This window comes from Micromys minutus (assembly GCF_963924665.1).
Source record: "Micromys minutus genome assembly, chromosome: 15".
In the NCBI taxonomy this organism is placed as follows: Eukaryota; Metazoa; Chordata; class Mammalia; order Rodentia; family Muridae; genus Micromys; species Micromys minutus.
The window spans coordinates 3203318-3228210 of NC_137984.1; the positions used below are offsets into that span (position 1 = coordinate 3203318).

The 24893-nt window shown below is 46.5% G+C and overlaps 1 protein-coding gene across 3 annotated transcripts in view; it reads left to right on the plus strand.

Moving 5' to 3' along the window:
• AKAP7 (A-kinase anchoring protein 7) overlaps window positions 1–24893 on the plus strand; it is a 99578-nt gene that overhangs the window by 67878 nt on the left and 6807 nt on the right. The window contains exon 1 of one of the 3 annotated variants that reach the window (XM_080929296.1): window positions 2330–2467. The exons of the other annotated variants lie outside the window; for them this stretch is intronic. Coding sequence (XP_080785422.1) covers window positions 2419–2467 — 49 coding nt within the window. The 5' untranslated portion in view covers window positions 2330–2418. Of the gene's footprint in view, window positions 1–2329; window positions 2468–24893 lie in introns of those variants that run through there. 3 annotated transcript variants of the gene reach the window in all.

A 24893-nucleotide genomic window follows, 5' to 3' on the forward strand; every position in this document is an offset into this window, starting at 1 on the left:
AGGATGGCTGCTACAGACTCTGAGGTGCATATAGACAGACGTTCTGATCTTGTCCTCCATACTCCCCCGTGCTTTCTACTTTCCAATGACATTTTAGAATTTGAAAATTACCAGTGAAGATACTCAGATCCTGACAGGTTAATCTTTCATGGTTGTAAACACCCAGCAGATCTTGGATTTACACATACATGATTCTAAAGGTCACATCAGGTCTGGGAGATGACTCGGTTGTTAAAGTGCTTGCTGTGCAGTATGAGGACGTGGGTTCATGTCCTAGAACTCAACATTATTCGCTTATTGGTCTTAAGAGGTCCAGGGGCTGGAGAGATGGCTCAGTGGTTAAGAGCACTGACTGCTCTTCCAGTGGTCCTGAGTTCAAATCCCAGCAACCACACAGTGGCTCACAACCATCTGTGATGGGATCTGATGCCCTCTTCTGGCACTCAGGTGTATGGGTGCATATATGTATGCACTCATACATACAATAAATAAATAAAATTAAAATTAAAATAGGTTCCCATATATTATTTACAACTACACACAAAAATCGTATTTTGTGGTTTAAAGTTTTGCCTCATGTGTGGAAGAACCTGAAAGGAAGCAGTGGAATAGTTTCAATAGCCAATAAGCTGTGAACTAACAAACTGGATCCGACAATGAAATTTGGCTTAAAATTTTTGCATAGTTCATTATATAACCAACAGAGTGCTCTCTTAAAATACAGACAAAACTGAACATTATGTTTATGTTTAAAATACTCCAAAAGGGGGGGGGGAATCTGATTAAGGACATGTGATGTTTTAAATACTAGTTTTAATTATGTTAGAAACCTGGGAATTTCACATAGTCAAATGTATGCTTTTTATTACATAGACCTTTACAGTATTTCTAATCTTGCAAATTAGAAGTACTCGAAGTCTGTCTTAATGTGCCCCATGCGTCACAGGAATAGCTCATATCTCTTGACATACTCTGAAAGTTCTCAAGGTGTGTATAAAACTTAAGAGCATCAAAATTCTGCCTGCTGTACTGTTTACACCCCCGTCCCAGCTACACCGGGACTGAAGGTGGAGGGATCAGGAGTGGCTGAAGCAGGAGGATCACTCCGGCTGAGCTGCAGAGTCCAAGACCTACCTGGGTAATAAATAGGGTCTGCTTCTCCCCTAAAGGAGAGGAGGGCGGGGTAGAGATGCCTGAACCAGTCAGTGCTGCCAAAACTATGCGAGAAGGCTACTGGAATTGTATTCTACTGCAGGCCAGGCTTTTGCTCTTAACCCAACACCTAGAATGAGCAAGATTGACGGGTTTATTCTATGCAGCATATCCTGGTCCGAGTGTCTACAAAGGTTTGTGTGCTGTGTTCAAATCCACTGGGAATTTCCATCTTACTTCGCTCTCCTCGTAGCCACTGGCAGATCGATTGATGTGTGGGGCTCACTCGGTCGCTCTGGAGGGAAGGAAGAAGCTGAATGGGGTCCCCTGCCCTGAGAAGGCTTTGGTTCCCGTAGTGTCAGCACACATGGCCACGCCCTGAATCAGACCACAGCTTTTAAACAACCCCAGGATGCCCGTTACACTCTCAAGAGTCTCAGATGATGTCAGTGAGTCTTGAGAAGAGTAGTTTTGCTGCCCTTGGATTTGGCAGTCACCTTGTGTCTTCTTTCGGAATGATCCCCTTATCCACGGTCTAGTTCTCAGCAGTTCTCAGCGGTATGCGGTGGTTTTCTCTGCCGCGAAGATGTTGGATGCTACAGTTTAAAATTTCATCATGTTGACTAATGATTTAATAAGAGAACCAGGGAATATTTAAAAATAAAAAGAGTTACGGAAGATAGGTGTAAAGTGCAGAAAACAGTTGATTCCAGCCTCTCCCACCCCGTTTCTATTGTTTATACAGTTTGTTGGGTGTTTAGAGGCACTTGAGACGAGTCGAGTTTATTGAAAAGAAGTGGGATTTATAGTGTTCTGCTGTACCATGTTCTCTGCACACAAGGCGATAAACAAAAGTATCTTGGGTAGTTCTTCCTCTTTAAGAGAGAAACGCTGGCTTTTAAAATCCTGGTTAGAATTTCATGTGTGATCGCTGCATTGGTCTGTGGTAAAGACTCAGGTTTTCTCCTTCACCTTCTTACTGACAGCCTGGCTTCCACACGTGGTTGGTCCTGTTCTCAGGCTGGCCAGGGCTTGGCTGCTGGGAGAATTGGGCGAGCATATGGCCACTTCCCTAGCCAGTGCGTCCCGGAGCAGTCTCTGGAGCTGGAGGCCGGGAGGAGGAGCCTTTTCCGTGAGGCAGCGAGCGAGCTCCCTTCCCTTTCTCTCGGCGGTGCCGCGCTGAGCTCCGGGCTGCAGGAGGCGGGCAAGCAGACCGCGGTGTAGCCGCAGCCTCCCGGGTGGGAGCCCGCCAGGAAAGCCGGGGCCATGGGCCAGCTTTGCTGCTTCCCCTTCGTCAGAGATGAGGGCAAGACCTGTAAGTAAGGCGCGGAAGCTGTGGGGCTTGCCTATAAGGTGGAGGTTGCCTTAGGGTTAGCTTTGGGTCCTCCCCTCCCCGGGAATCAGCAGGAAGAAATGGGCTGTGATTCTCAACTGTGCATCTAATGCAGGTGTGAAAGTACAGTGTTAGGTTGACACCGGAAACTCGTTTTCAATTGTCCTCTGCTGATATTCGCACAGCCCTTTCTCATGGCACTGTCTAGCCCAGAGTTTAGTTTTGAGTTTCTTTAAATCATTGCATTCGGTTCATCTGTTGTACAAGCCAGAGCCCCTTCCTTAGGGGCTGACACTGGCAAGCCTCCGGAGCAACACCCAGTCATTGCATGCAGGGGTGCTGTTGGTCCCGAAATGAGGCTGACTGAATGTTTGCAGATACTTTCACGTGTCCTCCGCTTTGTTCTTGGGGAGGGTTCAGGTGTAATCATAAAGCCACACCAAATGGGTGCTGCCTCTTTGCCTCTCACCAGAATCTGGGTGAAAAATACTCTGAACATTGTGTAATTTTTGAGCATTTAAAATATAATATTTTAAAATGTCAGGCAGATTCTGCATCTGTTTCTGGACCATAAAGAGTTCAAGTGGAGGTGTGTGTGTCTAAAGACCCCCCTCGGGAGCTTAGATGCCTTTACTTAAAACGTTTTGGTGTCTGTGTAGGCTGCTGGCTTCAGAATTAGTGTGAACGACCTGTCTTAGGCTCCTTATCCCCAAAATAGGGAATTTTTACTTCCCTTCAGATGAAATCTTTGTAGTCATACCTCTGAATTTGCAGTCATATGTGTCAAACCAGTGTGTGATTCTCATTTAAGAGGGTCACAGAATTTCATAGCTAGCTCGATATGATCCCAAGATCCCATCTGGTTTTTGTTTCCTGATGTTCGTTCCTCAGGAAACTGAGCAAGGGCAGGTTTAAGAAGTCAGTGGATATTCTATACTCATTACTACCCTAGGGAGTCAGTTTTCCTAGGAAATCTTCTGGTATGACTTTGGAATAAACATTGACAGACTTTGGAACATTCAGCTCTTAATAAGAGTCAATAATGTCTGTAAATTTTACTTTTGAGTGTCACTGAGCACATGACAGACCTGCTCTTAGAACCCGAGACACACCAGCTACTTTCTAAGACCAACCATAAGCGTTCACTGAGCCGTTGGACACTTTCTGGATGTGTCAGAATGACTTATCTGTAGTTCTGGAGATCAGGGTATAGACTCACTTTCTGGAGGCCATCCCTATCTGAAAAGCCTTGGCGTGGACATTTGCAAGGACAGGAGTTCTTGCCTTAACTCTGCGTCTGGGTCCTCTGTGTGGGCTTTCCCTGCACCGGTTTGCGTTTGCCCTTCCCAGGGAGCTCTTCCCGGCTCTGCAGAACAAGTTCCCGTGTGAGGGGAGGGCGGCTTCTGCTTTGCCTTTGTCATCTGGGGCTGCTGCAGAGCCAGGTCTTGTATCTCTAGACACACCGCTTCTAATTTTGGTTTTGGGAAGTCCTCTATAATGCGCTTTGGGTTCTGTTTCTTAAAATGTAACGTTCCCACAGGAAAAGGAAAATAGTATGGTCTGTCTGAAGGAGTCATCTAGACTGCTTCCTCTCCACACGAACCCAGCCAATCCCTGGTCTTGCACGTTCCTTCCACATCATTCTTTCCCCATCTCTGGCTTTGTTATGACTTCACTGATCCTCAATCCATTTACACACCCCATGCACACACACATTCCTGTTGTAGTCAGAGCTGCCAATAATGCTTGCCTAATAGGACTTACCCAGTTAGGGGCGGATGTTAAAACACTCTCATGGAGGCAAGGGGAGGAGGGAGGGGGTAGGGGGATTCTGGAGGGGGGACCGGGAAAGGGGATAACATTTGAAATAAAAGTAAAGAAAATATCCAATAAAAAATGGGCAGAGATTTCATTGCCCAGTGTGTCTCAAGAAGAGTATAAATCAGCACTGACTGGACAGATCTAGTCTTTTAGTTGTATTGGAATGTGTGGGGAAAAATCCACAAAAGACATTTGAGAGGGTCCAGAATAATTTTGCTCCAGTCACTAGATTGTGCAGTAACACCCAAAAATGCAGATGTGGCTTCTTGTTGGGTTCCCAGATACTGAGTAGCCTTGTTAGCCTCATTCAAGTCACCTTTGAATCTGCTAGGGGCAGAGCTGAAGAGTGCTCCTGTCTGTGACTCAGCCTCCTAATTCTGTCCCCGGGGGCCATGGGCTGCTCTTCCAGTGGGTGGCTCAAATTAGAGACAATCCAATGGGATGTTGGTGGAAATTTATATTTGTGGGTATCATTCTCAAAACACAGGCAAGTTGGAAAATCCGTCTTCTTCTGCAATCCCACAGAGACCCAGCAAGGATAGTTCCATCGAGCCACATGGTAAGAGTCAAGCAGGACCTCTGCTCCTGTTAGTCTATCCTGCCCTGGCCTTTGGTGGTGGTGCTGGAGGAGGGAAGGGACTCTGGTTTAATTGATTAATGTCGCCATCTTAATCTGTTAATAGCAACCAGAATGATCCTCTTATCGGCCAATTATAAAGGGCCTAAGTTCATTAACTGACAATTAACTGTGTGAACCTGGAACTCTTGGTAAGAGGGTGAATGCTGAAATGTAGCAGAACTGGTTGTGGTTTGGATATCAGTTAACAAATGGAAGCAGAAAAGCCATATTTACCCAAATCTCAGTGCTTGGACATCCCCTCCCCAAGTTTTATAGTTTTAAAATTTTGGACTAAAGTAAGAATAATATTGAAAATGATTCTTAGAGAATGAGATTTTTATATTCTATGTAGAAACACTCCTGACAGCAGAAACAAGTGCTGGAGCTATTCGTCAGTATAGATCTGAGTTTTTTCCTAGACTCTTTCCCCTTTGGATTACTGAAGTTTTAGTAGTCTGGAGGGAATGTCCATGAATAAAAGTGTCAAGGCAAAAAGGTGTACTGAGCGACATCTAATACCTCACTAAGGAAACCTCAGTGGCAATTTGGCAACAGACACTTTAACCAAGTCCTCAACATTCCCGTTGTGCTCTCCCCAGCGCACACTCTCTTCTCCTGAGGCACTCTGTGTGAGAAGAGCAGGTGAATGGCCTCTTGAGGGAGGCAGTCTGTTCCACTCCTTGTTAGGGATGTTACAGGGACACTGGGTCAGCCGTCAAAGACATATGTCAACAGCTCAGTTACTGGCTTTCTGCGATGCTGTTCCTCAGTTTTCTCCTCTGCACACACGGGCTTCGTGGTTGTGTTTCATGTGTGTGCTCTGTCTCCTCACGTGGACGTCCAGTGCTGACCGTTAAGAACAGCTTACAGATTTCTGCAATTGCTGCAGGCTCCGCACGTGGCTTCCCCGCTGCAGCCACGCTGTGAGTGCCTGCAGTGAAGGGGGTGGTTCTGGCTTCCTGTTAGGCTGAGTGTGGCAGGGTTTGCAATGAGTAAGGTCAAGAACTACTGTGGATGGGGTGTGGCTGCAGAGATGGCTTAATGTTTAAGAGCACATACTGTTCTTTGTTTTACTTTTATTGAAAGTAGATCTTTTTTCATACGGTATGTTGTTGTGGCTTCCCCTCCCCTGGCTCCTTTCACTTCCTCTTCACTTTCCCTCTCATCTGGATCCATGCCCTTCCTGTCATTTGAAAACAAGTGGCACCTGAGGAATAATAATAAAATAAAACAAAGCAAAAGCAAACCTTCTGGAATAGGACAAAGCAAACAGAAGAAAAGGCACAAGGAACACAGGCAGATGTAGAGACTCATTCACACACACTGGAATCCTATAAAAGCACAAAACTGGGAGCCAAATATATACAAGAGGACCATAAGGTTCAAAAGAAAATGCCCAGAGACGACAAAGGGCTGAAGATGCCATAGATTTCATTCTGTGATGGCCATCTACTTCTTAGTATGGGGCCGGCCCTTAGGAATGGTTTGTTTTCCCAGTGAGACTCTATTGGAGAAAACAAAGTTTTTAGAAGATTAATTATTTATTTATGTATTTATTTATTTATTTATTTATTTATTATTTATAAGTACGCTGTCACTATCTTCAGACACACCAGAAGAGGGCATCAGATCTCATTACAGATGGTTGTGAGCCACCATGTGGTTGCTGGGATTTGAACTCAGAACCTCCTAAACACTGAGCCATCTCTCCAGCCCAAAAACAAAATTTTAATTTTCGAGTGGCTATCAGTTGGAGATAGTTTTGGGGGACAGTATGGGAGCATATGTCCACATCTCTCTCAGCTTCAGCCTCTGTGAGTTCAAATACAGGCACACACTGTTCTTACTGAAGACCCCCAGTTTGGTTCCTTGTCTCGACATTGGGCAGCTCTAACTGCCTGTCACTTCTGCTCCTGGGAAATATAATAACTCCAGCCTCTGAAGGCACTGAACTCATGTACACATAACCAACCAACCAACCAACCAACCAACCACCAACCAACCACCAACCAACCACCAACCAACCACCAACCAACCAACCAACCAACCAACCACCAACCAACCACCAACCAACCAACCACCAACCAACCAACCACCAACCAACCAACCACCAACCAACCAACCAACCAACCAACCAACCACCAACCAACCAACTAACCAACCACCAACCAACCAACCAACCAACAACTCATATGGAGCTGGAACGATGGTTCAGCAATTAAAAGCACTTGCTTTTATAGGGGATCAAAGTTTAAATTCTAGCACCCAAGCTCCAGCGACCCCAGTGCCCTCTTCTGGCCTCCATAGGTTCAAACACACATGTGCCGTTCATGTACACAGACACAAAAATATAAAAATCTTTCTAAGAAGCATTATTATCCCTAACCCCCATTTGCCTCTTAGTGCCAAAAGGCTAGGGGCTTCAAGAATCAAGCAAAGATCACTTTAAAAAAATCTGTCTTCCAAGCTGGGCATGGTGGCGCACACCTTTGATCAAAGCACTCTGGAGGCAGAGACGGATCTCTGAGTTCAGGGTCAGCCTGGTTTACAGGTAAGTTCCAGGACAGCCAGGTCTACATGGAGAAATCCTGACTTGAAAAACAAAATCAAACAAAAACAAAATCTCTCTCCTTCTCTGCTGCCTTCTCTTTCCCTTCCCACCTCCACTTTGGCCTAACTTTTTGGATGCCTACCATCTGCCAGGTACCCTACCAGGGTTATTTTCACTGTGTTCAAGAGGATCAATTATTAGATATAAGCTCCCTGACTGCCATGTTTCCGAGGGGAAGTTGTTGGCAGCCAGAGAAGTGGGGAATTTCTCAGTTATACTCCTCTGGGACAGTGGGGCTGAAGCTGGCACAAAGCCTGGATCCCAGACTGCTCAGTATCTATTACCCTCTGAGCAGAGAAGGGGGTGCATTGTGTAACTCAAGACTGCATTGTGCATGAGATCTGGGCGATGTAGTGGTGTCCTCAGTCTTGTTATACAATGTAAACCATTTAGCCATTGTCAATACTTATTAGATTTTCCCATTGCTAAATGATGTACACCCGGGAGGAGGTTTGTTTCTAAAATTGAAACATTAGAGCAAATGCTGACGATTACAGTTCATGTTTCACCTTCCCAACTCTGCTGGTTCACAGGCTGTGGTGTGACTGTATTTCCTTTCAGTGTTGTTCTTAGGACTTCTGAACATTGAACATTGAGAGAGATCCTCTTTCCCAGGCACTTGGCAAAACAGGTTTGGGTTTCTGATGTTGTAGAGGAATTTTAATTCTAGGGATCACATCTAAAGACCTAGGCCTATATGATCTGATGGGAACGCAGACACACCCGGGACTACAGTATGGTCTGGCTGGAGTACAGACATGCCCTTAGTATGCATCTTTAATCCTAACAATGAGGATAAGGCTAGTCTGTGGAAGGAAGCAGCCATGTTTGAAAGTGACATCTAGTTGAGGGTCAGACAAAATGACAAACTGGAGAAAGATTTGACAGAGTGAGTCAGAGATAGGATATGCTCAACTCTCACAGGAAAGAGGTTATTTAAGAGCAGAGAGAGGGAGGGAGGGAGGGAAGGAAGGAGGAGGGAGTTTGCAGAAAGAACAAGGTAGATACAGGTGAAGACAGATGAGCCACAGAATGAGGAGCTGGAAGACTAGAACAGATTGCTGAGATTAGTATGAGGCCAAGCAGAGCATTTCAATCAGAACTGAGAGAAGCCAGATTGAATTAATCAGCTTGGAAGATTAGGTTGTGCAGGGGCAAGAGGCTTCCAGGCCTCGGCCTAGGGGTAGTTAGAAGATGGAAATGCTCTTGAGTATTTCTGAGCAGTGCATTTGTGGAGCTTGAGAATGGCCCTCATCTCATTCTGTCATCCGAGGAAATAAAAGCAAAGTTCACACGACATATCCTGTTCTCCAGCAGTGTGCTGTGACCTGACAGTCTCAGGAGAATTTCAAGTGTGAGTTTACATCTTGTAAAATCTTTTGAAGTGGGTAACCATTTCCTGTAGATCTGTTTAATTTTTTTTCCATTTTACCCATAGTAAAGAGACTCAAAAAAGCTCTTGTGTGTTCAATGGCATGTCATAGACAGTGGAGGTATTTGGAGACATAGTGACCCAGTTTGTAATTTTCATTTTGGTACTTACTGTTTCATTTTTACACTTCATACTTCAATCTTAAAATAGTATCTACCTGTCATGGAAATTAAATTTTAACCAATATTTATCTAATATTTATGATGAGCCTGCCTGCTAGCCACTCTTCTTTAAAATACTTGGGAAATATGATTTCTCTATAATAAATAAAGTCTGTGTTAATTGCAGCTCAGTTTGGCACAGAGGTGGTTTTATTTTTATCTTACCTCAGAGGGGGAATTAGGACTTAGAATTTCAGCTCCACAGAGTGTCCGTTTTTGGAGAATTCTCTCCCTGTGTTTTTGAGGGCCTGTCAGTCCCAATGTCTTGCTTCCTGCCCAGGGAGACATGTGTGATTCACACATTGCCAACTTAAGTCTTCTTGGGTCCCACAGAGGGCCAGTCTACAAGTGAGGCCTGCACAGGTAATGGAAGAGCCAGGGAGGGAGGAAGGTACCTTATCACTTTAGCCATGTCTAAGAACTTCTCCAGCACAGAAAGCAACACATACTTGCCCTTTCTTTGCTTAACTTTATTTGGGTTAAACTTTTATCACTTGCAGCCACAGACTTTGGACATTAGACTATGAGACTTCCCGTGTCTTTAGTAGATATGGACCCCTGTCCTGCCAAACTGACTTAAAGTATAGCTGTGATTATACATTAACACATTCTTATTGTTACAGAGAACTGAGACTTAATGAGTTTATTATGTGCCAAACTCGAGTGTATATTCTGGTAGAAATACACTAGCCCCAGTGAGAAGAGACAACTTGCGTACTTCTTAGAAACCTCCATGCTGTGTTTGGTTTGCCGTGAGATGTGGCTTTCCTGGAAGATGCTCAGAGGAAAGTTTTGTTTTACTTCTGCTAATACTGCTAAGCTCTCTCCATCTAGGAAGCTCTGACCTGGTGTTCAGAGGACACAGGAATGAGTAATGCGTAGCTGTTATTGTTGGAGGATTCTTTTTAAATTTACATGAGTTTTCAAAGCAAAGGTCTGTTGGATTTTGAGGTTTATTGTCCTCTCAGTAGTACAAGCCAACCCGCAGGATCTTTCTTTCTAGCAGGTGATGCCACGCCCTTCCGTGGTGCCGCTTACTTCCCATGATGCAACACCTTCCCTGTGATGCCACGCCCTTCCCATGATGCCACACCCCTCCCTGCCTGGAAGGCTGCAGAACCAAGTCCAATAAGAGAAGGTTATTTGCCACGGAGAGAGGCATTTGTGCAAAACTTCTCTCATTGGTGACATTTACAATTTGATATGAGCAAACACAACTCCTACAATGCACATTTTAGGAAATTAAGCACTCCGTGGCGAACATTCGTAATGTCAGAGTTTAAAGTTAACAGAGCTTGGAACTACTGAAATAAATCTTTCAGTTAGGAAACAGTCATAGACAAAACCTGAAAACAGCAAGGGTAGCTTACACTTAAATATTGTGTTAGCTGTGAATGCTAATTTTACAATAAGCCATATAGAAGATATTTGAAACTTATAATTTCTTATTTTCATATACTGTTTCCTCAACTTACTAATTTAGTTAAGGATATTTATAAACAAAAGATATATGTATTGAAAAAAGCGAAGTACCAGGAAAGAAGAGATATATAAGCAAGATACTTGGGATACAGGAAATAAGTTTCTCTATCCCCCAAAGAGATGACGTTTACCGATGCTGCTTGTAAGGGAAGGGGGACTCCAGGGAACATAATGGTCCACACTTGCCCACCTGCCCCACAGCCTTTACCCCATGATAACTGTGGTCAGAAGTGTTGTTGGCATTTGCCATGTGAATGGCATCAGACTTTAACTGGATTTTAACAACCTTACTTAAAGTTCTGTTGAGCTGGAATGTGTCCTAAGGGAGGTCAGGATAGGGAGGAGTCTGCAGACACACCCTAGGAGGCTGAAGGATTCCAGCCATGGGTTGGGATGAGGGAAGAACTAGCTGCCTTAGAATAAGTAGGAGGTTAGAACTGTGGAAGGGAGTGTGCTCCTTGTGGTTTTTCTGAGACTAACCTAGGAACAGCAGATGTTGTAGCAAAGCTGGGCCTTATAGTGAAGCAGGCTCACTATACTGGTGCTTACTGCTCCAGTGACCTGATTTTGATCCTATGTGGTAGAAGGTGAGACCTAATCCCTACAAGTTGTCTTCTGAACTTGTCATGAGTGCTGTGGCATGTACATACCCCCCCACACACAGAAACACACCACAGACATGTAAATGTACAGAGTCAAATGGAAATGATACGTTAAGTCCAGAAACATTCTAATTATGTGGACAGTAAGTTTTCTATTAAATAATAAAATATGAAAAGGGACTATTAATAGAGACATCCAAGTAAACATCCTTCCCTCTCACCTCACCTCCTGTGATCTTCTGGTCCTTCCTTCTCTCACCTCACCTCTCCATCACCCTCCTGACTTCCCTCTCTCCTCAGAAAAAGGGAGGCCTCCCCTGGCTATCCGCTCGCCTTGGCATATGGAGTTGCAGTAGGACTAGGCACATTTTCTCTTGTGTGGTTAGACGAGGCAGCCCAGTTAGGGGACAGGACTAAAAGGCAGGCAGTGGCCATATCCGCTCCTGCTGTTTGCAGCCCCACAGAGAACCCAAGCTGCCCAACTGCACATATTTGTTGCAGGGCCAGGTCAGCCCCGCGCATGCTCTCTGTGTGTTCCAGTCCCTGTGGGCCCTGTGGGCCCAGTTTCGTTGATTCTGTGGGTTTTCTTGTGCTGTCCTTGATCCTCTGGCTGCTTCGATCCTTCCTCCCTCTCTAACAGGATTTTCCAAGTTCCTGCTAGCGTTTGGCTGTGGGTCTCTGCATGTTTCATCAGTCGCTGATGTCTGTGACAGCTGTGCTAGCTGTCTTTCTGCAAGTGTAGCCGAAGACCGTTGCTTGCTGTCAGGAGTGGGCTCTCTCATGGCATGGGTTTCAAGTCGGGCCAGTCATTGGGTGGCCATTTCTTTGATTTCTGCTTCATCTTTATCTCTACAGATCTTGATGGCTGGAGAAATTGTGAGTCTAAGGTTTTGTGGGGGGGTTGGTGTCCCAGTCCCTCCATTGGAAGTCTTTTCTGGTTACAGGAGACGGCAGGTTCAGGTTCTGTATTCTCCATTGCTAAGTCTTAGGGTCACCTTCATAGACTCATTGTCCTAGGTTTCTAGCTCTTCCCAGAGCCCCCCTCACCGACTCCAGTTTTGTCTCCCCGAATTCTTTCCCTCTGTCTTCTCTGAGTGGTAAAGGATTTTAAAGTCAAAAATTTCCCAACTGTTTTTGTCACTAAACTTTAAGTAGAAGACCAAAACCTTTGATAACAATGTGTGTTTCTAAATGAATTATTTTACAGTGACTACTGAGTGGTATTCAAATTAATGCCTTTAGGATCTGAAAACTTGTAGGGCGATTGTTTAGGCACACCATTGTCTGCCCTAAGTTCTATTGTAAATCTTGGTTATTGAACTCTCTGAGAACCAGCAACTCCTAGTTATGGTAAACTATAGTGTGCGGCCTGCTGTGTGATTGTCTTTAAAATGGAAATTGTTTTGGAAGCTTTAGATTTACTCTAATGTGCTTTTTAAGTTGCCGTATTAAACCTAAGCCAAGAATTCACCAGGATGAAAGTATATATTCACCACTGTATACATACAACCTACTTAACCTCTAATGGAACATTCGACCTACAGACTCTTTATAAAACTTTGTTAATTACGTACAACTTCATGAAGTTTATTAAATTAGAAGGTTATAATAGGTTATTTTATGAGGAAGTTTGTTCCCGAAATAATGTAGTTGGAGCTACTTTAACTCGTATGCTTTTTCCTTTGTACCTCGTTTCTGTGCTGTTGGAATCACCAGTAGTTACACAATTGTGTGAAGGGAAATACAAAAAATAGCAGACATTAGTAATGGCGTGGCGAAGAAAGCAGGGAGCTACACTGGCTATTCTAAGAGGATTTAATGTAGGAAATCAGTAGCTAGACTGTGCAGTAATAGTATAGAGTCAGGACTGAAGTAAGCAGACATCACCTTTAGGCTTGGGTGACCTATGGAAGGGAGGGTCCTATGTGACTGAGATATTTGAAGAGAGTTGCTGTCTCCAGGCAGGGCCTCTGGGACTTGGGAAGGCCATCAGTAAAGCTGACATTTTGGCTCACAAGGTTGGGACATTGGTCAGCTCTGCTCATACCTCCAAGGGAATGACGGAGGAGTAAGGAGAAGAAATAAAAACTGGAACCAACTGCTTCTGGAACCTGGAGTAGTGTGGAGCAGTGAGGAGCAGCAGACAGAACTGCAGAGCAGTGAGGAGCAGTAGGGAGCACCATGGAGCAGAAGGAACAGTGAGGAACTGTGAGGGGCAGTAGGGAGCAGTAAGGAACAGTGGGGAGCACTGTGGAGCAGCAAGGAACAGTGAAGAATCATGAGGAGCAGTGAGGAGCAGTGGGGGGAGTGAGGAGCAGTGGGGGGCAGTGGGAGGAGTGAGGAGCAGTGTGGGGAGTGGGGGGAGTGAGGAGCAGTGTGGGGAGTGGGAGGAGTGAGGAGCAGTGTGGGGAGTGGGGGGAGTGAGGAGCAGTGTGGGGAGTGGGGGGAGTGGGGGGAGTGAGGAGCAGTGAGGAGCAGTGGGGGGAGTGAGGAGCAGTGGGGGGCAGTGGGGGCAGTGGGGGGAGTGAGGAGCAGCAGACAGAACTGCAGAGCAGTGAGGAGCAGTAGGGAGCACCATGGAGCAGAAGGAACAGTGGGGAGCACTGTGGAGCAGCAAGGAACAGTGAAGAATCATGAGGAGCAGTGAGGAGCAGTGGGGGGAGTGAGGAGCAGTGGGGGGCAGTGGGGGCAGTGGGGGGAGTGGGAGGAGTGAGGAGCAGTGTGGGGAGTGGGGGGAGTGAGGAGCAGTGTGGGGAGTGGGGGGAGTGAGGAGCAGTGGGGGGCAGTGGGGGCAGTGGGGGGAGTGAGGAGCAGTGGGGGGCAGTGGGGGCAGTGGGGGGAGTGAGGAGCAGTGGGAGGAGTGAGGAGCAGTGTGGGGAGTGGGAGGAGTGAGGAGCAGTGTGGGGAGTGGGGGGAGTGAGGAGCAGTGGGGGGCAGTGGGAGCAGTGGGGGGAGTGAGGAGCAGTGGGAGGAGTGAGGAGCAGTGTGGGGAGTGGGGGGAGTGAGGAGCAGTGTGGGGAGTGGGAGGAGTGAGGAGCAGTGTGGGGAGTGGGGGGAGTGAGGAGCAGTGGGGGGCAGTGGGGGCAGTGGGGGGAGTGAGGAGCAGTGGGAGGAGTGAGGAGCAGTGTGGGGAGTGGGGGGAGTGAGGAGCAGTGTGGGGAGTGGGGGAGTGAGGAGCAGTGGGGGCAGTGGGGGCAGTGGGGGGAGTGAGGAGCAGTGGGGGGAGTGAGGAGCAGTGGGGGGCAGTGGGGGCAGTTGGGGGAGTGAGGAGCAGTGGGAGGAGTGAGGAGCAGTGTGGGGAGTGGGGGAGTGAGGAGCAGTGGGAGGAGTGAGGAGCAGTGTGGGGAGTGGGGGGAGTGAGGAGCAGTGTGGGGAGTGGGGGAGTGAGGAGCAGTGGGAGGAGTGAGGAGCAGTGTGTGGAGTGGGGGAGTGAGGAGCAGTGGGGGCAGTGGGGGGAGTGAGGAGCAGTGGGGGGAGTGGGGGGCAGTGGGGGGAGTGGGGAGGAGTCAGGAGCAGTGGGGGGGTAGGGGGCAGTGGGGGCAGTGGGAGGAGTGGGGGACAGTAGGGGAAGTGGGGGGCAGTAGGGGGAGTGGGGGGCAGTAGGGGGAGTGGGGGGCAGTAGGGGGAGTGGGGGGCAGTAGGGGGAGTGGGGGGCAGTAGGGGGAGTGAGGAGGAGTCAGGAGCAGTGGGGGGGTGGGGGGCAGTGGGGGCAGTGGCAGGTGGTGGGGCAGCAGAGATGGGGACAGTGAGCAAATTGCAGAGGGAAAGTTCCTTCACCTTGAAGCAGTTTTTATTTAGTCTCTAGCCATCCTCCTGGGAGAACCCAACAGGTGCATCTGGTGGAGAGATAAATTCGGGAGCTCGGCCTTTGTATTGCCAATCTTAACGAGGAGAGAAGGGCTGGAGCCGAGACACCACAGCTTAATAACAGGCCCGTACTTGTTGGCTATGTTTTAATAATATCGATGTTTTTCATTGCTGCAAGATAAACATTTGGTTTATGTTAATTTGTAGTACTTCTTTGGAGACAAAAGTACCAATCATATTAAACAATGATATGAGCTTTAAAAAAAAACTAGAAAATTTGTAGTTTGAATAAAGACATTTTAAAGTCTATATATGTGACTATTTCAAAATGGGCATGGTATATGGAAATTCAAGTTAGTTAATATTTCTAATGAAAAGGCTAATTTATATATATCTAACAAACGTAAGTGCACAGATTATTATTATTTTTTTAGTTACTATACTAAAGTTCTGGGTTTAGGTTCAGGGCTGATGTATGTGTTTATATGTTGCTCACACTCACCCCATTACTCTCCCTTGCCCCATTCCACCCTCTTTGTCCATCTCCATGAAAGAAAACAAATTACTTAAAAGCTAATTTGTCATCAGTTTGTAGATACTATTTTTAAATGCCTTATTCATGCTGCTCGTTGGCAGTGGTAGACGGCTCTTAAACTAGGCCTGTGATATTTTATCACACCGTTGCCAGTCCCTGCTGTGGGGACACTGAGGACTATAGACCACCCATTGTCAGGGCTAAAGAGAACTAAAGGCCCAGGGCAGCACTGGCTAAAGTCTGCAAAATTCTGGGAGGTGCCTGGGAACCCGTCAGAGTAAAAGCAGGGACAATGAGCTGTTATATCAAGACAGTCTTAATGAAAATGAAAATCTATGAGAAGAAGACACTGACTCCTGAGTGCAAACAGGACGGCCTACCTGAACATTGTCCACCTTCTACTTCCCCACCCGTAAGTTCAGTCATGTGCACACACGTGTGTCCTTTTGTATGCTCGTGTGTGCACGTGTATGCATGGCAGCTTCTTCTGTTTCTTCTTGAGTCAGGGTTCCTACCTTGGGGCTCATTCGGTTTGGCAAGATTGAATGGCCACCCAGCCCCAGGAGTCTTGTCCAGTGCTGAGATCATGAGTGTGTGCAGCTGCCTTGGCATTTTTGTGGGTTCTGGGGGTTGAACTCAGCTCCACATGCTTGCATGGTCATATCCCCAGCCCCCACCTGCTCAGCTTTTGCTTGTTGTTGGGGGCTGTGGCTCCCAGCAACTTCCCTGTCCTCACCCTCACTGGCCTCACTGGGTTATGGAGGTGGGACTTCCCTCAGCTCTGGGAAACACAGAGTTCCTCTCTCCTTCCCACACAGAAAATCAGGAAGTGCTCCTGGAGAGCTATTGAGCTGAGCAGCTATGGCCCACCGGTGACTTTTAGCAGCAGTGGAGGAACTGTAGAAAGCCAGGGGAGCCAGGACACACAGGTCAAAGTGGAGTGAGTCTCATGATCTTGTTTGCTTAGGGAAGGGGTGGGAGGAAGGCAAGGAAGGGGATTGGGAGGGATATGGCCCTAAGCCCGGTGCAGCCATGGAGCAAGCCTGATCCAGAAGGCTCTTTGGCTCCTACCATGGAGAATCGCCATGCTGCTGTTTCCTCTGAGCTTGAGGCCATGGCGAGTCCCATGGCGCTGTGATCCACCCCTCTGTGACCTGAACTCTTCTCTGGTCTTTGCTTATTAAAATTTCTTTTTATTGGCCCTGATATGTTTTTACTTCTAGCTGAATTCCACCACTGTTTTGATGCTGATGACCGTATCGGATCTTTTGGGCATTTAGCAGAAAGGAGTGACTGGAGGGTGGGTGATGATGGCCAGGAAGATGAGAGAGAGCTGAGGTGACGCTGATGAATGGCTGTGGCACCCGTCACGTAGTAGGTGCTCTCGGAGTTGCATGCAAACCGAACCCGATGTAATTATTTTTAATGCGCCTCACGTATGAGTTTAGTGCATCTAGAAACCGAAAACCATCTGTACAGTGCTATTCCTGGCGCGGTCTGTTTATATGTCTGCTGAGCACTGATTTACAGTAGTTCTTCTCTAAACCAAAACGGGGTATCCTTTGATCGTGAAGGGATGTGGCTTAAGCTACACAGAACAATGCAGAACATTTCGAGGAGCAGCGGCGCTCACCCCACCTGTCCCTGCAACGTAAACTTCTCATTAGTGATCATTTCCACAACTTTAAGACGACTTTTAAAGCAATAGTGGTGGTTCTGGAGAGATGGCGTAGTGTGCAGGTTAAGACTGTGTGCTGCTCTTGGGCAGGGCCCAAGTTCAGTTTCTAGCACCCAGGTTGGGGAGCTTACAACTGTATATGGGTCAGCTTCTGTGTGCCCAGAGCTCTCTTCTGGGCTCTGCTGACACCTGCACGAACACAGCACACCCTGCTCCTCACACACACACACACAATTACACAATTAAAAGTAAACATCTTTTTAAAAGACAGAAAAAAAATACTAAAGTGCTTACAGTTCAGTCACTGCTTTGTTTTAACCTTAATTTTCACAGTAGCCGTGTCTGGCTTTCAGAGGGACAGGTGTGACAGTCTGACCCTGTCACTTGAGAAAGGGCATTAACATATTTTATGACTCAGTCTCATTCGTTGTAGAATAAAAGGTTGTAAGAAGTATAATTGTGTAAAGTTACAGGTAGAGGCTAGCCTAGCATTATGGTGACAGTGTCAGAAGTCACATTGGAGCCGTGCAGCCGGTATTTGGCTACAGCGTTGGCAGCTTATAGAAATGTAGAGTTAGATAAGTGTCCAGGTCTCCAGAGCCTGTGACGTACGTAGAAACTGGATTGAGCTTTGGACTCACATGTGTGAGAGAAAGTCCACATACCAGGTGCTTAATGTGAGGCAGCTGGCAGGCAAGAGCAGAGGGGACCTGTGTGTAGGACAGCGGGTCCTAGGCCATGTCCTGGTGGACTCGACTTCCCGTCCTTGGTGCTCCAGGGAGGGGGTCGAACAGCTCATCCCGTAAGGAGGAGCGATGAGCTGAGTTCCTGTCATTCTGGTCCCCTTCTGTGCATGTTCCCAGCACCCACTCCCTGAAGGAGCCAAGCTTGTGGCCTACACAGGAGGCCCCACACAGTGACTGTCCCTTGCCCGCCTGGTGCCATCTGTGTTGGCTTCTTACTGACATTTGAATGACTGGTCAAAGTTCTTCTCTACATGGAGATCAAGTAGTCCAGAAGCAAATACCGGCTGACGGACCAGACGCATGTCCGTTTATACACCACCTGTGCAGTGTTCCGGAGGTGTGCACGCTGGTTTGACTTGCTGCGGGAGGTTCCTAACAGAAGTTCCTAATAAACAGTCTTTTAAAAAATTTAAATATATATATATATTTGTTTATTTATTATAAGTACACTACAGATGTCCTCACACACACCAGAAGAGGGCATCAGATCTCATTACAGATGGTTGTGAGCCACCATGTGGTTGCTGGGAATTGAACTTGGGACCTCTGGAAGAGCAGTTGGTGCTCTTAACCACTGACCCATCTCTCCTCCCTGTAAATTGGTAGTCTTAAGACACTAAGAAAATAAAAATCCACCGTACGTTACTTTCTTCAGTCATTTTTCCCCTAAAAGTTAAGCACTTAAAGAGGTTACCAGGCCTCAGTTTCTCTAGAGGGTATTGCTGTTTCTTTCCTCGTTTTCACTGTGTATGTCCAGGGATGGTGTTTGCCTTGACTTTGGCTGGTTGATCATCCTGCTCCCTCTCCCTTCGGTGCTTCCTGTTCACTATCACCCGCCATTTCTGCTGTTCAAAGTCCTGTGGACTCTGCCCATGGCTCCCCAGTGTTCACAAGCATAGTGACCAGAATCCTGTTTACCCAGGTTTGCATGGTCAGATTTTGAAAGGTGTTTACTGGCCGTCAAAGCAAATCAGAGGCACTTTACCTATTTGATGTTTAAACCCGAGAAACACACCTCTTACTCATTCTTAAGCGCTTTAGTTTAGTGTAGTTGGCTGAGTTAACGATGGCTAATATTGAATAATTAAAACTACACCTTTTCTTTAAATATATGTTTCTAGGCTAGGGTTGTAGCTCAGTTGGTAGAACACTTACTTAGAAGGCATGAAGCTCTGGGCTTGATACCCATTGTTGTGTAGGCTGGACATGCTTGGCACATGCATGTAGTCCCAGTAATCTTGAGGTTAGGATTGATAATCTTGAACAGGAAGGATGACCTGTTCAGGCTGTCTTTAGATACATAGGGAGTTTGAGGGAAGCTTATGTGCTAGACTCTGCTTAAAAACAGGAACATTGTACCCACGTGTGCGCTTGTACACACGTGTGAAGTGTGTGATGCTCTTACCCACTCTGTACTTACTCTGGTATTTAGTGACCCCAAAGAGGTGTCTGCTTATTTACAACAGAACTACGATGTCACTTAGTCAGTAGCAAATGTTGTGTTTTCCTATTAAGTGATAGGTCTTTGTGAACCAAACTTACACACATAGCAGTGTTCTAAGAGTTGAATCATACCCCAGCAGTTGAAGAGAAACAGTGTTTGTTGTAGATAAGCCTTTAAAATGGGTTCCCCGATCTTTGCTTAATGTTTTGGTGTGGGTGTCTGCATCTACTCCAACCGGCTGCCAGAGAAAGCCTCTCTGAAGAAGATTGGACTAGGGTACCTGGCCTGGAATATGAGGTCTCCATATAGCCAAGGATGACCTTGAACTTCTGACACCAAGCTTCTGCCTCTAGATTGCTAAGATTAGAGGCATGTCCCAGAATTTCCATCTTATGAACCGGAAACTTTGTGCTTATAAGCATTCTACTAACTGGGCCACATCCTAGTCTATAGTTTTTAAATTTTTTGTATTAATTTATTTAACATATACAGGTGTTTTGTCTATATGTATGTCTATGTCTCGTGTATGCCTGGTGTCTGCAGAGGCCAGAAGTGAATGTCAAATGCCATGGGATTGGGCTTCCAGAGGATTGTGACGTGCTATGTAGGTGGCGAGAATTGAACCTGGGACTTCTGGAAGAGCAGCCAGTGTTCTTACCTGCTGAGCCATCGCTAGCCTGACAGTCTTTATGTGTGTTTTCACTTCATTTTCCTCTTTCCTTCAGAGTATCATGGCATTGTGTCACTGTTTGTCACTGATTGACATGCATTTCTATTGAATTTCGGGTTTTCTGAAGGTATGGCCATGTTGCGTTCCTTTCTGTAGTCTATCTTCATAATGCAGGTGCTTTATCACAGACAGAGCGCACTTAGTTGATGTTTGTGGAAGGATAGGTGGAGATATGAAAGAGAAGGGAGAGGAAAGAAAAGAGAAGGAGAGACAAGATAAGGACTAGAAGGGCAAAGGAGGAAAGGAAGAATCTGTGACCATCAATCCAGTTACTTAGACTGGAGTTTTCAGTGGAGGAGGAGTTCCTGTGAGTGACAGCAGAATTTCCTGGGTCTCTAATCAATCTTCCTGTCATTGGTGATTTTCACATTTACAGACTGTGCTCCAGGTTGAGAGTTCTAAAGCTACCCTGCCTGGGGCAGATGTTCCTTCCTGGTGGACTTAGCTTTCAGTCTTTAGTGGGAGAACTCCGGATTCCCATCCCTGAGGCTGTAGAATCTGACACGTGTTTTATAAACCCCTGATGTCACTGTATTTTAACACTCGCCTTACCTCACTGTGAAAACCAGGTTGATAATGTTTCTGACCCTGCTTTATAATGCTGGAATCCCTCTAAATGGGTAGAGGAGGCTGTCCCTGTTATCGCCATGGCGACCCGGGGAAATGGTCTCAGTGTGGTGTTCCTCCTGACCAGGGCGTGTCTGTATTGCCTATAAAGAGCCAAAGTGGCAACCATAGCTTAAGTTTTATGTTCTTTGATTAGATTGGTTGGCAACACGTACTCGGCTGGTTTACCTTGGTGAATTCAGCATTTACAATGGGAAAATCTCCTCCTTTCTGCTTGAACTAAGGCCTGCTTTAGAACACACGCTAGTGGGGAAGAGCATGTATGATGTCAAGCAGGTGTTTTAGTGAAATGATGGAGAGCTCAGAAGTCAGCTATTATCACTAACACTCTTAAACCGATGGCCAATCAGATGGCCGTTACCAACGCTCTTAAACTAGACGGCCAATCAGATGCCGTTACCAACGCTCTTAAACTAGACGGCCAATCAGATGCCGTTACGATTCTAAAGCTCCGCTCCATTTCCAGACTTCGTGTTTTCTGCAGATCAAGAGGTAATTTCTTTAAAATGGTATGCTTATGACATGTCTCTCCGTCCCAAATACTCTTTCAAAGATACTCACCCTTCTATGGATAGTCCTGTAGACAAAGATTTGTATTAATAATACCTACCTCTTTTTTCCTGATTCAGTATTATAAATCTCAGTCACTTTTGCACTGGATGACCCAGTGACTTAGCGACCAAATCAGGGACCTTAAATTCTCACATTCCAACGGGAAGAGAAGCAGGAGCTGATGTGTAGGGCGGAAACTCCATGGTTTCCCTATATGTGATAGAAATTGTAATGTGGACTCCTAGGTAAAGTCTGCAGATAACACAGAGCCAATCCCAAAGAAAACTGCAGAGACTCTGCCACCCCCAGGAAACGGATTCCAACACAGGAGATTGTGATCACCTGTCAGCCTCACGCCGGTTTGTTCTCTTTGAGCAGACTGAGCCGATGGTATGTCTGATACAGAGAAAGGAAAAAGAGAAATGGTCTGCTTGGCTCCTATCCACTCTCACAAGTCACTCCAGACAATTTTATGGAAAATATTTTGATGCGAGCAGAACAGAAAACTATGACTCACAAGGGAAGCAATGGAGAAGCAGGCCTGCGGTCGTGAGATTACACGAGTCGCAGTTGGGGTGTGTCTTAAAATAGTGAGGAGCCAGGAAGTCATCCTTATGGGCAGCCACAGCCTGATGGCAGAGCGACAAACAGGCTCATCAGGGGGCCCTGAAGTGACCCCCGTAGAGGCAACACTTGGAAGAAACTGTTTCCAATGATTTTAAAAAGCGAAGTCTATTTTACATGTGGTAAACCTGCTCTTACTCACATTTAGTTCTGTGAGCTTTAATGAACACGAGAGTCATAATAATGAGGTCCTAAACAGCTCCACTACCCTCCAAAATGCTTCCACATTCCGGTTCACCCATCACATGGAGGCTGCTTAGGTGGTTTCTAGTTTAAGGCGCTGTTGAGTAGCGCTCCAGGGGTCACTGGGTATTTGGAGATCGGGTGCGTGCATTCACAGGTTTTCAAGTTAAGCTAGAAGGTGAGATTGCTGATAGCGTGGTGAGAACATAAGCAACTATTACAGGCAGACTCCCCAAAATGGGGTATTTGCTTTCTCACCAGCAGTAGAAGACCTTCTTGCTGGCTTCATATCCTCAGCAACCCTTAGTGTTTTGTGTCCTTTTAACTGAGCCGTTTGAGTGGGTGAGTAGAGCGTCTTGTCACTGTGACTATGACTTGTCTCTCTCTGATGACCAGTGACGCTGACTGCCTTTTGCCATGCCTGATGGCCGTCCATCCATTTCTGCTGTTAGATTTGAAATGGGGTCACTTTATATTGTTCTGACTGTCCTGGGCATACCGTGCTGTGAACTCACAGAGATCTGTCAGCCTCTACATGCTGAGTGTTCACCATGTCTGATATCCATCCATGGCCACAGTTAAAAACCAAAGTCCTTTTCTGTGGCAGACGTAGTTGGGTTTTTAGAGCAGCAAGTGTACATTTTGAAGTAATGGGAAGAGGCCTGAGGAAGGCTTTGTTCGGATCTAGGGAACTGCTGCTCCTTTCATTTACTTCTTCCATTTGTCTTTTCAGCCCCCAGCCCTTACTGTGTAATGCACACTGTCCCCTGACATTTACCCCCTGCCTCTGTCTTCCGAGGTCTGTAATACAGGGCATGGGACAGTCCCGCCTGGTCATTTGAACAGTCTTGGCTGCAGGCCTGTGAGGCCACCTGAGAGGGTTCAGAAGCATCACCAGGGCGGCTTTTCTGACAAGTTTTCAGTGCTCAGTGACCGAGCAGCTCGTTGTAGGGAGCTGCTGTCAGGCCCTACAAGCTACCCTGGGACATCTGCTGCCTCAGCTTGTTGGCAGCCTGGTCTACCTCACACGCTCGGTGTCCTTGTCCCATGGCCTAACCTGCTCACATTTAACTGATTTCACCTTCTTTGAAAACACTCCAGCTTTTCCTAGTGGAGGTGAGGGATTCTTTCCACATCAAGTACTGGCAAGCCAGGGTGGCTTCAGTTTACTGTGTACTACAGTGACATACGGCGGTGTCCTACTGCGCTGATGTAGGAAGCATCAAACCCACTGGCCTCTCAGCCTTTCTTCTGTGGAGTTCCTCCTGAGACTTTTCCAGCAAGTTGGTGTCAGTAACAACTTCTTCCAGACTTCCCTTTCCCCAGTTGCCATCCCAGTGACTGGTTCTGCATATCCCGTGATGATGACCTTGAGCTCTGCTTCCTCCGGCCCCCATCCCCCAAGTACCAGTTATTGGCATGAGCCACCCCAGACGACAATGGCTCTTACTACTCTCCCTGGGTGCGGGGTTTTAATCGAGACTTCCCATTTTCTGTCCTTTCAGTCCGTGCAGTCACATCAGAAAGCCCCTTAGGTGCTGCTTCCCTAGGGAACTCTTGTCCTCATTTCTTACTGTTTGTCTTTTAACGTTTGTAGTTTTCAGCATGGCGTGGAGTGATTGGGGCAAGTCTTCATGCCAGCCTTCCTTTTGTGTGTATGCCTTTGAACATTCGTAAACCTCTCAGCTTTTCTTCTTTTGCATTTTCTCGTGATCAGGCTTATGGTATAATACAATATGTTCTTTGTGTGGCATAGTGACAGCAGTGGACTGGCGTGCTGCTTTTGACACTTGGTATGACAGCTGCTGCTGTTCTCAGGTGTGAAGACTCCTTTTGATATGTCTCCCCACTGTGTGTGGGTGAGTGTGTGTGTGTGTGTGTGTGTGTGTGTGTGTGTGTAGCGGTAATAATAAGGTTTTGTTCTGTTACTACTGGCTCTCCTCAGTCTCACTCTGTGGGTGCTGCTCTAGTGTGAATCCGAGCACACTCCCCTAGGCGGTTAGTTCTCAAGCCTGGTACCCAAAGGTCTCATTCCATGGGCCCTGCTTGCCCTCACCTCCTGTGGGCAACAGAGCTGGAACTGCTAGTTCTCAGCCATTGCTTTCTCACACTGTCCTCCACAGCCCAGTAAAGTCACAACTCAACAATCAGTAACTTATCAAACAGGTTTATATGTTAAATTCTCAATCCACACTCCCTCTACACAATAAGCTTACAACCGGTTGACAAAGATATAAACTGCCCACATAGATAAGATAAATTGACCCATAGAAACCCTTGGAAATAATTATAACAACTTCATTTATATAAAGATGCCCCGAGAGAAACATCCGCATCTGCTTCCATGTTGCCTCCTCCCGAAAACAACTCCTCCTCTTCTGCTTTTTCAAACTTTCTCCCCGCCCACTCTCTACTGTCCACTCATGTATTGCCTTGACATCAACCAACCTGTGTGTGTTTGTTGTGTGTGTGTGTTGTGTCTTTCCCACTTCATCCTCTCCTTTCCCTCTATCATCTTTATATTTTCTGATTAAAAATTATATTACCATCCATTGATTTATTCTTGTGGGTACAAACAGGCACTTAGACATTGGCAGCACATAGGAAGAAGGTCAGTCTCTAGAGCCTTTCATGTGACATCAGCTCAGCTTTTGTTGGGGCATCTCATATGTTCAGATCCTCTGAGCAACACTAAGACTCATCTCAAGTTATTCTAGGAGTTCTAAAGTTTTCTTGCCACCACAGAGGGTTTTT